A 15,681-nucleotide genomic window follows, 5' to 3' on the forward strand; every position below is an offset into this window, starting at 1 on the left:
TGCATTCATATCACACTTTGTAACACCTATAGAAAGTTTCTTCAATTTTTGAATTGTAACATACGAGTACGTTCACGCGTATTATTGTATATATGTGTATAAATTTATTATATATTTGGTACAAATATAATTATTTGCTGTAAACTTTAAAGAAATAGCATACAAACTAGCTATGGTACATTTCTTCTCATACAATAATTTTTCGATAATTGAGAATTGAAGTTGTAATAGAGCCTTTATTTATATCTTTACTCTATATATATTTATTTTATTTTATATATAAAGTACAATTTTCTATAGTGTTTCCCTCTTTTGTATCTCGCGCAAAATTGGTTCGCTTAATTCGACAAGAGATATCGATTTTATTATATTCGGAGATCAGCATAGTGTCTCTTTATTTCACTTTTCGTGTTCATTTCGACATTCATCGAGTCGCTTTACCATTCGTGCATTCCACGCAAGTGCCTTTTCGCATTAGTCGATGGGACAAATGCGAAAACGAGATGCCGTTTCGCGGCGCGACTCAACCACGTTGACCGGATGATCAGCAAGTGGAAACGGACTAGCACGCGTCCGGCCTGAATGAAATCGGAGGCGGACTTGTGAGCGGATGGATGTTTATTTGAAATAGGATAGCCGTGAGCGATTGCGCGCTCCTGATTTCGAAACCCGAGCGAGGTGATCCGTGCATTGAACCTCGAACGAACGGCCAGCGAAAAATTTCCGTTCCACTGTTTGCGGTTCGGGTGTATCGTTCGACGACAACAATTGGCTTTATGCGATACGAGAAAATAAGTGGACGAATCCGGGACGTGTGGAATCCAATAATGAAAGCAATACCTGTTTCGAAGCGCGAAGACTGATATGTAAAGTTCTTGATCTATTTTTTTTTTCAATATCGAATATTTATTAATTAAAAGATAATTTTTTTTTTTTTTTTTTTCTGAATTGTATGCACAATCATATTATACATTTTATAAATGTTTTCAAGTATATTATTAAATTAGAACATTGAATCAATTATTTTTATTTTCTTGCAATCTTATAAAATTATGAGAGGAATGATATTCCTGGAATTATAGACGACACACGCCAAGGAGATAAACGAGAAGTGCGATGTCTGTGCAGTAAAGCGCTATCCGACCTACAACCTCTTATCTTGCAACCTTATCCTCGCCTCTTACTGTCAACTGCATCACCTTTGAAATCTTATCCGCCGCTATGTACAATCTTCTCAGAATTTATATTAAACAACCAACCTCTCCCCATTATTGGTTTATTCGTACGTTGTGAGGCAAAGTAGCATCCGGCGAATTCTCGTAAACGTTCAAGAAAAGCATGCGATGCAAAAATCTCTCTTCACAACTCTTCGCGAACGTAATTTGCTTATATATGATATGAATCTAGGATGCCGAACGAAATGGCACCCCTTCTCGTTTGAGAAAGAAATTGAATTTAGCATTCGAGATGAGTCGAGAATATTTATTGTTAAACATGTCTAGATTTGAGAATAATATTTTACGTGTCAAATTATTCTAACATTTACTTCGTAATTTGCTGTCAGACACTTTGAACTCGCGAATATTACATTTTTAAATCGGATAAATAACAATATTTATAGTAGTTCTCAATTCATAATAACTGGCATAATAAAATTATTTATAACAATTGGTATTCTTTTTTCTGCGTAGTCTGCTCTCCAACCGAATTCATATGCAGAAACGGACAGTGCATCGACAGTAACAGATACTGCAACGGCGTACACGATTGTTACGATGGATCGGATGAACACAATTGTCGTAAGTATTGTTTCCACATCCAAAAAAATAATCGCTCATATTCATCCTACAATAGTTATTTGCACGCGTGGATTGTCATTTTAAGCTTCTAGTAGTAGCGATACGCTGTGTGGGTGTAATTTTGACAATTCTTTATCCTATTTACAATATGAATGAAATTTGTCAAACGAATTAATATGGTTACACTTTTGCACAACTCACAAACAAATCATTAATTCCTTTCATACGAAAAAAAAAAAAAAAAAATGAGCGCAATATTTCTATTAACTTTTAAAAAATATATTATTTTTATATCTAAAATGGCATTGTGCAATATTTTCTTACAATTTTAAACGCGACGAATATCTTTTTTATAATATAATACAAATGTATGAAAGGGATTAATAACGAGTAGAAATAAGTTTCATACAAAGATCATTCTCTTGGCACATACGTTATGAATTTACGAGACCTATACGTAACGATAAAAGTATCTTCGCGTGAAATCGTTACTAATACTGACATTACGTCCTTGCACGTACCAGCGTTATTTATCGCCGGCTAACATTGCACGTCACCTCCGCATGCGACTGTGCCGGAACTAATCGGGAATGGGCCTCGACGTATTACGACGAACTCAATAATTATAATAGCTATGACAATAACAATAGCGTGCTCGGAAAAAGAAGGATCGCGGTGGTTAGTGGTGTTGCTGTTGCTAGTGGTGGTGGTAATGATAGTGGTGGTGATGGCGATGGTGGCGTTCTTCGGTCCCGCATTTAAGGCCGTTGCACCCTGTGGCATCGACATTCGTTTTCCCTCCTCTTTTAACCCCGTCTTTGTCAACCCTCTCTTTTACAACCACGTCAGTTTATTATTTCCCTTGTATTTTGCGAAGGCACGCTTCGTGGCTGATCATCCGCCGTGTTCAACCACGTGCATCACTAATTACACGTGGTCGTTACGGCCTAATTTTTTTAAGAGCCGAGTTTGAGAAGAATTACGAGGATGTTACAGACTGCGTATGGTAACGCGAAATTGCGAATTTCAAAGTATCTGTACCAAAAATTAAATCATGTGAAAAAATCATCATAATATCTGAAATCTGATATCATCGTAAGAAAGCATTTTTATGTCCGCTCATATTATAATGCAAAATTACAAGTGTATTCGGGCTTGTAAGTATTATTTTGTATTTGTATATATTATTTTGTAATTTATGTACAATAATGTTACAAATATTAATATTATAATCACAATTTTCATGCGACAATAGTCCATCAGCGGAAATAACCGTAATATAGAACAATACGTTTGGTGACGCGCACTATGATTATACAATTAATACAATATTTAAATGTTTATTGTATCGAAACTAATGACACTAATTAATCTCAATAGCATAAGCACACATCAGTAGAATCGACAGCCGATCGAATTCTTATTCATCCTGTAGCGTAACTCATCGTACTTACATCATTAGCGCGGCGTTAATGCCGTCGAGAGTCGCGAGGGAGAGGTAAAAAAAAAAAAAAAAAAAGAACAGAGGAAAATGAAACACGTTGCGTCCCCCACCGGAAATCCGGGATGGCCCCTTGTCGAACAAGATTTACTCGCGTTTATTAATCCGCCCTAATAACCGGCCGCAATTTTAATCCGACGTTAATCTCCACGGGCCGTTGACGTTGAACGTCGGGTCCGGCCCTTCCGTCATGCTCTATTCCAGAATTTCGCATTTTCACCGTTTTAATCCAATTTTGATTCGCGACAAGAACGTCACGCCCGCCCAAACTTCCTTCGAAATATGGCCCGCCGCGAAATCGTGCCAGACCACTCGCGAGATAGTCATCATTCTCGTTAAATCCTTGCGCGAGATTATATTTGTTTCTCATTGTCGGAACGTCGAGACATTACATAACTTGTCATTAAGCGGATAATATTTTGCGGCTTATTTAACGGATCTAAAAGTTTTAATGATTGTAATAAATTTATTACTATTACATAAGGTTTTATAGACTTTTTTTATATACATTTTTTTATCGTCACGATGAAAATATTATACATTCATATTATATCATAATTATCTTGATGAATTCAAAATTAGTTTAAAATTACAATCTTTTTAATTAAATCAATAATTTCTCAAATGCATATTCTCGCATTTGGTACATCGCTTGCAGATTACCCGGATATTTACGAGAGAGAATATTACCGTACGGGCACCGAGTGAACGGATTATTCAACTCACGGCTCGTTTGCAATTCAATCGTCAAATGGGCGAGGCTTCAGGGCAAACCTTGAACCTAAGATGATGTCAGAAATCGCAGAATGTCCCGCTCTCTATGTCGCTTTATCAAGCGACTCACGGACTCTATGTCGCATTCCCGCTTAAAGTCATCAGGATGATTTAATCTTCTGTTTTTCTAACCAATTAGAATAAAAAAGTAAATTTTCTAGTGCGCTAAATTACAGCAAAATCATGAATCTCATAATCTATCGTATCGATTTTCTGCAAAAAATTCGTATTGAATAAATTTTTTATAATCGACAGCTGTCACTCGATTCGACAACAATTAAGTGGATTTAATCGAAACTTTCATAATTTTGTACCGTCGTCATATCATTCGGTGGCATGATGAGAATTATTTATTTTGCATCGCGGTTCGAACGCTGATAAAGTGCCATTTTATTTTTCCGTAATTTTTTGATTCTGATTTTCGTTGCTCTCTATTCTTGAAATAACCGATTAATTTTTCTACGCTGCCGAAATGCTTCAGCGATGAATATTTCTGTAGGTGAGATGACCAAATACGAGAAACATAATAAACGATACATCAAATGCCTATTTATACTGCCACTTCTGTTTTTTCACTTTCCAAGCTTTCAATCCACAACGATTTAATTTAACGATTAATTTAGGCCAATTTAGCATTTTTCAGATAAATGCTGAAATTTTTATGGCTTTTATTGTGTGCTTTTCACAATTCACTTTACTCACTGTTCTTTAAGATTTTTAGCAACTTATGTCTATCTATTTCTACGTCTATATTTCGTCTCTACAGCTGTATTTATGCGCAATAACACTCATCCACATGGATAAATGTAAAGGCGATTGTTGGAAGTCACGCAATATTCTTTTGCGACGATTAGGTACTTTCAGGTTCTTTTTCTCTCGTAAACTAATTGCTGCCGTAAATTAGAATACGGTGGAAGGTACGACACGATTGACCGTAACTCCTTGTTCATTTATAATCTCTTCCATGAAATTTCCGCTCAAGTGCGTGCTAATTAATGGTTTAGCATTTAATGTGTCTCGCTCGGCCATTAATTAATTCTTCAAGAAGCTTCTTTTATATTATCTGACATCATCGCGCTATAGTTTTACATTGAAATTATATCTTTCATTTGAGAATACATCAATCTGATATTAAATCTATTTTCTTTGATTGTACACTTGGCTTGAAACAAGCATATGAATATTTAATCTTTGAAGGAACAAAGCAGAAAAAGAATGTTATAAAAAATTTTTAATGCAGCTAAAGTAGAACAGATCTTTTTAAATGAAATTTTTAATTGTTATATTGCTTACTCGCTTTTTTTTCGCTTATGGAAGAATCTAATTCTATAAATTGCTATTTTTTTTCTTCAACATCGTTCTTCAACATCAGCCAGGAATGCAAGCTTAATTTACTTGCCGGAAAATCGTTAATTATTGTCGGCGATCATTGTGCTTTCTTCGTCGTTTATGTCTATGTGTTACGTCTATTCGTCAGTTTATGTCTAATCCTCGTTAGCACAGTAAACGTCATTCTCAGCTGTGCTTGTACGTGTCATCTCTCGAATTGACCCGCGTCAGTCGGGTCATCGTGCCGTTGTCGGCGACATAAATTTTCCCAAATTAGCCTGAATGCAATTCTTACAGCCTGCAGGGAAGACCAGTTCGAATGCTCGCCTGGTTATTGCGTGTCCTTATCACGACGCTGTGACGGATACACGGACTGTATTGGTGGAAGGGATGAACAAAATTGTCACAACATGAGTACGAATTATCACTATTTACTCCAACGAGCTGCGAAACGCCACACTCGCGCAGAGCATGTAAATCAATTAGTTGGGTTGGAATCATGTTGTCGGTGCATGCGTGCACACTAAGTGCCCTTTTAATAAAGACAAGAATTTGTTTGACTTGTTGATGGACTTGAAAAAAAAAAAAGAAAGAATATTGTGACATTCTTTTCCTGCTACATCTGGATGTCAAATTGCATGTATGTTATAGGCAAACACGGTAAACGATGACACTCCGATGTATTATAGGCAAATATGATCGCTGTGAGATTCCAATATCAATAGTTACGAAAACACGAAATATAATTGAAAAGTTTAAACGTTTATTTTATTTTATTTATTTTTTTTTGTCATGAAGCTTTACGAAAAAAAAATAGGATTTGATCAAATTTGGAGAGCATCAGTCTCGTGTTTTCGCGTTTGTATGACCGCATTGCAATATATACGCGTGGCAATATACACCTATAGATACTATAACGTTTCGCAACACATACATACACACATACATACATCTTGGCAGTGAGAGGTAGGTATAAATTTTATTGCATCTTTGGATAATACGTTAAAAGACTACGTATGGCACGCGCGAATTTTCATTCCACGACTTGAACGGTGCCTGCATAGCATAAGGTCTGAGCCTCCCGCATTTTTAACTCATTAGGAAGTAGCGCATGATAATTTACACTGGTTACATGACAAAGTTATGAAGAAACTCGCTGGAGCAGGTATTCGCACTTGCAATAACGCGACGACGATTCTTACACTTAATTATTCATGGATATGTGGTAGCGCATACAGCCGCGAATTTACTCTCCACGAGACACCAGTCACTAACGCGAACAGTGTTAACAGCGGAATAATATTGTTATCCAACTGTTACGAATATTTACGAATTAATTTTACCTTAAATAATGGGGCGAAAAAAAGAACTCGCGCGTTTTCTGGTACAATCAGATATTTTCAAAATTGGGCCACGATATGAAAAATGTAAATATAATATTAAAATAAACTAATCGAGGTCTCTGATTCGTGATCGAAAGGAAAAAATATTAATAAGAATTACATATGAAAAATATATGCCGGAAATAATTCGCGAATTCAACTTAAATAGTATAAATTGCATAAAATTCTGCGAAATATATTTAGAGGATATAAATCATGCTTTATCGAGTCCGCGTCATATTTTTAGTGACACATTTTCAGATATCACATTTTTGTGATGCGATAAATAGCTAGTCAGTAAAACGTCAAGCAGGCAAGTAACGGGACACAACCGCCTATATTTACCGTAGGTCAAGTGGACTTTGGCAAACAATTTTTAATTAACTAAAAAGGGCTATCGAATATTTTCCAACGTGACCTGTATGCAATTGATATCGCATAAATTGAATAATACTTTAGTAACTGGTTCAAATTGCGACAATAATTAAAAAAGCTTTGACAGTCAATAGCTCTTCGTTACTGTTTTGGACAGAAAAAAAAAATTTTTTAACTAAATCAAGATATTGCTGGAAAAGTTACCATAAGAATATTTGTTCCGTATATTTTTTTATTGACTCATCCACTATTTTCTCCTATCCACTTTTCTCTTATTCATTTTCCTTTCTTTTTCTCTTTCTTTCTTCATCTCTCTTATTTTATTTATATATAGATTTTTATTTTTTATCTTTTTTAAATAGCACGATGTCGAGCGGACGAATTCGAGTGCGCCAGCGGTTCGTGCGTCAGTAAAAGCGCAAGATGCGACGGACGAAACGATTGTCTCGATCATTCTGACGAATATAATTGCAATGGTATCATTTCCTTTTTTTAATTTATACTGAGTTTAAAACGTTTTATATTTTCATGTATGTTTTATTGTTACAATTATAATATTACATTTTATTAAGTTTCGAATAAATTTTAGAAATTATATTATTTTCAGATACAAACAGAATACAATCAGAAATTTTCGATTTATAAAACATTACATTTTTGCTCAACTTTTAAATATAATATTTATTATCTCGCAATAAGATTATGAATATCATTTTGTAATCGTTAATTTTTTAAAGCGTTGATTGTAAAAATACTTATAAATTCTACGAAAGTAACATTGTCTCTTTTTTTATGACTTTATATTGTTGTTTTTAGTGACCACCTGCAGCGGAGATCAATTCCGTTGTCTGGATGGTATCTGTTTAAGTATCGACAAACGCTGCAACGGAATCCCTGACTGCCGCAACGGCGAAGACGAACATCAATGCGGTAAGCTAACTCGTTTTTTCCTTCTCTTTGAAACGTATATTTACTCGATCGATTCTCACACAGTGAGAACGCAAATAGAATATATTAAGGATATTTCAATGATGCGGATTTCAAGAGAGAGTCCAAATTATTTGATTCCATTATTATCCCCAACAATATTGCTTTCGCTGATCGTTGGCGATATAAATTATATGTTGCGATGTGTTTATAACTAATTATGATCAATAATCTTCCGCAATGGTACCAGCAATAAGTTGCCGCGATAAACTTGCATCGATGCTCATTGTTAAGTGTCGGTTACCCAACGCGATTATTTACGAGCGATCGAGAGGGGCGCTTGAGCTTAAACAAGCGTCAAATGCGCCTGCGAAGTTCGCCAACAAGATTGCAGACATTCTTCAATAAGCCTCGCGCATAAATTTAATACTAGTGATCTCATTCGAACTCGAAACTTGCGTGCATTGTAAAAATTGGGATTCGTACAGATCGATTAATATTCTTTTCAAATTTCAAGAAAAGACATCTTTTCCTTTTTTCGATACATCTCAGAAAAATCGGGGACGAAAAATTTTTTACTGCGTTTCGAAGCGGCAAAATTTGCGAACGGAAACTGCCGTGTATTTACGCTTGCACGTAATTATACATCTGGCGTGCAATTTGAAAACCCCGGCGTGTTGGTTACGCCATTGCGCCCTGTAATGCGAATACGTAAATTTAATTTCCTCCAGCACGCTTCGCGTGACTTTCGATTTACGATTTTCCACGCTGACCGAACTTTACGTCCGGCGTGCAACCCCGAAAATAACGTCTTTTCCTAAAATAGTTTAGCCAATGTTGTTGCCGCCTTACCTAATCTCGGTTTCATTGCGATTCTAAACTGGGTCGCGCGCACGATCAGTCGTATGTGAAGAAGGAATTTCATGCATTCCAATAATGTATTCAGATCCGTTGCGTAATTTACACAACGTTACTAATCAATTCCTAAACGGGTTTACTTTAACTAATCGATTTTTGTGCAAAATAGGTCCAACGTCCTTACAACGTATACGGAGCAAAGATATGGACCGTTTATTTTGAAAGTGGTGCAAGTCCATTTTCTTTTGTTTCGAGAAAATTAAATGTTAGCAGATCTGACAATTAAAAAATATAGGTTAATTATGTGAAGTCTGGGAATGTTTGTACTAATTTATCAATATGTAATTTGATTATATAAATTTCTTTTAGGCGAATTTAACTAAAATAATATATATTTCCAGGTTGCAAATGGACTTACACCACTTTCATAATTAGTCAATTGTAAATATCATTTAATTTCAATTTTGAAATAACAAATATCACTTAAAATATATTTCATATTAATCCAATTTTCTTTATAAATAATAACAAGAAGTAAAATAGAATTAGTATTTTTTATTTTGAACGTTAATTATATTTATATATTGTTAAACTTAACACAAGATATTGGTATTATTAATTATTTATGCTCTTCATGTGGCAGTGTTTTGAAATATTCATGATGCACAGGAGGTATATAAGGTAATAGCTGCTGCATATCCTTATATTTTTCGTATGTAATAGGCCTGGCATCGTGATGGAAATTGGACTTACACCACTTTCATAATCAATGGTTACGCAATTTCTTTTACCGGCCAATTTTAAATTAAACAAAGCATTGGCATTTTTTAAGATATTAAATACTAACTAGTTATAAACAAAAAGTTTACACTAAATTAAGCATAAATTACGTCATATCTCATTTTTTTAAAGAAAGGACTTACACCACTTTCAAAATAAACGGTCCACACACACACACACACATATCAATTCTCAAATTGTCAATCGCGAAGATGAAATATTTAGTTCATAATATTTCCTTGTGTATTAATATATCTTCGACTGGGGGAAAGAACAGATTGTTATCTCTGTTCGTAAACTTTTTACGAATATTTTCCCTTCATTACATATAATATACTAACCTCAGCAAAAGCAACTCAGCTCAAAACATTTCACCAGGTAAAGGTGCGAACATTCGTTTCTACCGTCCAAGTGATATATCCGTATGCTATGGAATTTATTATATTTTTTTGAACGTTAGCTGCGTCATATATCATTCATAAATATGCTATTATCTCGGTAGAATCATGTAGCTCCTTCACTCGCAATCAATTTGTTTTGACACGCATCTTGGACGGTAGATTCGGAATAATAAAGGGCTTGCTTGTAAGCCGCAAACTCTAAGCGGCTTGCTGGAGAATCACGAACGATCTTGAGGATGCGGGTGGGCTGACATGCGTCAGTGGGCAATGCATCTTTAAATGCGCATGAGTGTGGTGTATGGAGCAGGTTGCGGAGATGCCGAGTTCCGCTGTACGGACGGTCGCTGCATCGGTTACGAGTTGCAGTGCAACGGGGTGAACGAGTGTCCTGACGGATCCGATGAAAGGGACTGCGGTAATTATAACATCATTCCACCAAATCACACAAATTTGCACAATCGACCGTTTTCTCTTTCTCTTACATATACAATACATTACACGCACACAAATCTAATTACATCGTACTCAAGTGCGTGCACAAAACGAAACATTACGAAGCACATTCAGACATTATAGATATAGTAGCGCTCGCTTTTTGCAGAATATTCCGTTATCGTTGTGAAATTTTAATGATAGATCTCTCTCAATTGATTTGAAGTAAGAATGAAACATTTTTAAAAGAGAAACAGAAATTAATATAGAGTTGCATTATACAAAAGAATTTGTTCACATTTCAATTATTAGGTAGTATAAAAAAATATAAAATATAATATACAAAATAAAAAATAAACAATATTAAAAATATTCGAATGATTAATTTGTGAAAATGGTTAAAGAAAAATTTCAGTTGATTGTTACAGTCATTAAAAATTATACAGATTTTGCGATTTCGCCAGTACTTTGTTATTATAGTTGAGATAGAAAAATCTGACACTCTAAGAATTTTGCCCAACATTTTCGCCAAATATTCGCATTTCTTCGTGATGATGTCTTTTTAATCATACTTATCACGAAATCGTGCAACGTCGTAGAAAAGTATCCATGGCGACATTACAATAATACCAAAAAGTTCGACGCGATTGCATGGAAGTTGTGGATTTTCTACGGGCGAAAACCCATAGAACGTCGAAGGAATATGAATATGAAACCCGAAACGACGAAAAGTGTCTATCGTCTCACCATCAAGCCAACCATGATGATCGGTAACCCGATCTTGGAAGCGTTTCCGGAAGAAGCTCAACGACGGAAATTCCCAAACTCCACGCTTCAGAATTTCTCGACATACTCGACAAGAATCGCGACCAAATCGAAAAATAACGAGCCCAACTCGTCCTCGCAGCATGACTCGAACAACGCAGAGTTCGGTCGATTTCGCAAATCTGGCATGAGGAATTGCAACGGCAATATCAAAATTCGTCATTTAACTAATAACCGCGCCTTGCCGCAATTAACCGAGTTTCAAACTTCGAATCCTAAGTTTTTAAAGTTGTCGGATAATCTTATAAGATCGTTGTTGAGATTAAAACATAACGACATTTCATCGAAAGATATTCGCTTACAATTTATCAATAATCAGAATAGAACGCGAAAAATAAAAAATGAGAGTATTTTCGATCATAAATCGAGAAAATCGGATGCATTCAATTCAAACGTGACAATTAATTTTTTATCCAGTTCAAAAAAGGACAGATATGCTACGGAAAAAAATATTTTTAATATGAAAAACTGGAACATTAAAATAAAAAATAATACTTCTTTGAAAAATAAAGAGAAATATTGGAACAACATTAATTGGACAGAAACGAGGTTGGAAAAAGATCAGAAAAAAGTTAAAAATATATCGAATAGAAATCATATTATTTTCAATAATATAAAAAGACCGCATCGCTTCGAAGATACTATTTTAAAAGCTAAGAAAAATGATACCGTTACTCCTCTGATTAACGATTGGATTTATAAGTTTATTACTAAAGTTAGACCCACATTTCGACTGAATAATTCAACAGCTACTGAGATTTCGAATAAGACAATTTCTAGAATGGTAACAGTAGTAAACGACACTGACATTGATCGAAATTTAAGTGTAATAGACGTGAATCGCACACAATTTAAAAAAACAGTTTTTGCAAATATGAGCACGACTGAAAAAATTCATGAAAATTATTCCTCGATGAAGATAGAAAAATTGCTATATGAATCTAAGTCTCCAAATGTAGAGTTACATCGGTATTTTCCAACTATTAATCAAACCTTTATAAGTACTGACAGTATCGATAAAATATCAATAGACTCTTTGATCTCAAATCATAAATCGATTCAACAAAATCGCGATCGAGGTAAGAAAAAGTATAGCACGAGGAAAATGAGCAAGCAATCAAATAGCACTTTTGAAAGATTCTATGAAAGTAACGGAAGCTCGACGGAAAGCAACGACAAGATTGATACCGGATTTATAAACTCCAACGAAACGCCCGAATCGATAACTATAGATTACGTGTATTCAAAGGAATTACGAGAATCCAAGGAAATTCTGGAAAAAGGATTAAAGGATGACGTTCTGTTAAACTGGGCAAAGGCGTCTTCGACGAAGGCTCCAGACATCGTCACGAGAAATGAAAACAAGTCGAGGATGGAAGAAACCGAAAAACACGGCAAACACAAGTACAAAGATCGTCATAATGGTTGCAAAAACAACAGGCCCAAGAAGGGAAAGAAAAATCACAATGCGAACCATAAGAGAAAACCTACGTCAATCACTGCTTGGATGGTCGACGAAACGACGAGTGTCGATTATAGCAACGATTATAGCTCAGAGCAGAGAAAGACTATGTCTTCTCGTAATGATTCAGGATATGACAAAGCTGACGGTAATCGGAATACGAGCACTGACAAGAGCGACTGGCACCTTACTGATGAAATTACAACGGAACCTCTTAAGATGGAATCCTCTAGCGTTGATGAGTCCGTCACAGAACACCTCACAAAAGACAACACCGAGGAAGGACTTTGGTCAAAAAGAAAAACGAATACGGATCTTATCACCGATGATACTACATTCCATTCATCAACAGCGTTTAAAGGAAAAAAATTTAAGAAATGTAAAATACGGATTACAACAATCACTGAGAACAGTTGGTGGTATGTTAAAAAAGTAGATAATAACGAAGATGAAGAATTGATTAATTGTGAAGATGTTACTTCGTTTCCTGTCACAGGCGATTCCGAAGACAACACTGAAATAGGCAATTATAATATTTTTACTAACGACGATTATCTTTTCGCGTATGAAAAAATATCTACATCAACCAGTGCAATTTCATCCTTAAAAAATTTTAAGTCTAAAAAAAATGACGAACTAAGCAATATAGAAAGAAGTACAACACATGATACGATTACAAATCAAAAAAATAAAGACAGAAATAGCACAAGAGAAAAATCGATCTTGGATAATAAAAATAACGAAAGAACAAGTGAATGGTCCTGGAATAGGGAAAGTACTACACATCCTATAAAGAGAACTATCACGCACGATGCGATTTCGAATCTCGATAGCCTAGAGGAAGAAGATTCAATAGAGAAACCAATGTCCAGCGAAGACAACGAAATCGATAACGATGTCGTAGAAGATTACGAGACCGATAATTGTAACAAGAATCAGTACGCGTGCGACAAGTACACGTGCATCGATGACGATCAAGTTTGTGACGGTATCGTAGACTGTATTAACGCCAGCGACGAGATTGACTGCGATTACATATACATCGAGAGATGGGAGGAGTACCAGAGAATCAACGGACAGCTCGGGAAGTTTGACCTTCCGTTTCAGAATTCTATCGAGGACACGTCGCTCGACGGATGCAGCCGTTATGAGCATCCTTGCGACGGCAGGTGCATAAACGCACTGAACGTTTGCGACGACAAGAGAGACTGCCTGGACGGAACTGACGAGGAGGGCTGCTCGAACTTGGAAGGTACACCCTATATAGAAAATAATATATCGTGGATCTCTCGATCTCCTTTTCGTCTCTGCTGTTAAAAGTTTCTCGCCTGAGCGAAACAAAAATGCGAGGTCACGTAAATGTTAAGCAAACGTGACGTCATTTTGAAAGACGACATGTCATCTTTACTGTACAGAAAATGGCTTTGAAGATGTCAAAATGGCTAATATACGAACGTCTTTGGGAAATTGTCGAGATCTCTATCATGGGAAATATCTAAGAGACATTACTTTCGGGTGCTTTCGTTTTCTATGTATATTTTTAATAAGAGACCGCAGACAGATGCTAAAAATCCACGTCATCTCTATTATGTATAACGCAGCTTTACATTGTGTCGTCCATCTTTTTTGCTGTAAAAATATTGCCTTCTATGGAGAGAGGAAAAACGGCCGTAAAAGGAAAAACCCAGAAACGGCGACTTTTAAAATGCAGCAACCGAAAACGATTATCTTATTTCTTACTAGATGATCGTTAATTTATCTCTAATTCTTTTGAAACTTATTAAAGTCTCATCAAAATTTTTCAAGAGGATATGCAATTGACGATTAGCAATTGATATCAATGACTGCGTCAATTATTCTGCGTACAATATCTTTATGTAATCGCGATTAAATCGTTGATCGACCATTCAAAACACAAATCCTCCCGGATAAAGTAAAATAATCTCATTTCATCGACTCTATTTTTCATATCTATCGATATACATATATATTCATTCTCTTGTTTTTCACAAAGATACAGAATACATCCACTTCTCTATCATAAGTCACGGAAAGAGAAATTTCAATGACACGCTACGGAACAACTTTTGTTACTGATAAATCTATACATACCCAAACACTGTACATAATCCACGAATACGTTAAAATAAAAGAGAAGGTAAAGGAATGGAGACTGCCTAAAAATTTGTAAAATTGTTTATAAAAATATATAAAATTGATAAGACCAACACACAACATATAATATGATAATCTCTATTGAATAAAATATTCGATTTTATGATTGAAAAATAAAATAATATCGTCTCGTATTCCTGCCTTCTCTTGTAATCGAAATTAATCTAACCACTTACGAAGGGCTTTTTCACGACGCTTTATGTGTTAGACAAGCTTCGAAAGAGAATCTTGTAAAAAGATCTCTTGATCGCAGAATCGCGCGTTTTACCAGAGACGCTTTTTATGTACAGATTTACGAGCTCTCTATTATGCCTAAAACTGCTTTAAATGTATCTTCGTATGTCCATAACTTGTACATAATCTCAACCTCGAACTCGTTTGTCCCAGTCGTTCGTATAAAAAAATTATTTTATATTTTAATTACTGTAAATTATTTCTTTTGAATTTTGTGCTAATTACATCTAGAGTGCAACAATTGCAATTTTTGGACATGACACAGTGATATATGTATATTTACTGTCATCTAAAGTTATCTAAAATTATTTTCTATGCTTTTATTTAATTCGTCATAAATCGAATTACATGACCCGAGGTATCTTCGATTCTCAAAAATTTAAATTCAAAAATAAAATTAATGTTACGGCGACTGAATAACAGAATG

The 15,681-nt window shown here is 35.2% G+C and overlaps 1 protein-coding gene across 34 annotated transcripts in view; it reads left to right on the forward strand.

Annotated features, from left to right (window-relative positions):
- The window catches only part of Trol (terribly reduced optic lobes), a 147,651-nt gene that overhangs the window by 93,107 nt on the left and 38,863 nt on the right, over positions 1 to 15,681 (forward strand). For 16 of the 34 annotated variants that reach the window (XM_070297134.1, XM_070297137.1, XM_070297136.1 and 13 more), the window contains 6 exons: positions 1,692 to 1,799; positions 5,701 to 5,817; positions 7,523 to 7,636; positions 7,977 to 8,090; positions 10,434 to 10,541; positions 11,158 to 14,097. In XM_070297134.1, coding sequence (XP_070153235.1) covers positions 1,692 to 1,799; positions 5,701 to 5,817; positions 7,523 to 7,636; positions 7,977 to 8,090; positions 10,434 to 10,541; positions 11,158 to 14,097 — 3,501 coding nt within the window. The remainder of the gene's footprint in view (positions 1 to 1,691; positions 1,800 to 5,700; positions 5,818 to 7,522; positions 7,637 to 7,976; positions 8,091 to 10,433; positions 10,542 to 11,157; positions 14,098 to 15,681) is intronic. The other 18 variants (XM_070297154.1, XM_070297170.1, XM_070297155.1 and 15 more) reach the window with 5 other exon arrangements.

This window comes from Polyergus mexicanus, unplaced genomic scaffold (genome assembly GCF_030449975.1).
Source record: "Polyergus mexicanus isolate NDT 795.1 unplaced genomic scaffold, iyPolMexi1.0 SCAF_6, whole genome shotgun sequence".
Classification (NCBI taxonomy): domain Eukaryota; kingdom Metazoa; phylum Arthropoda; class Insecta; order Hymenoptera; family Formicidae; genus Polyergus; species Polyergus mexicanus.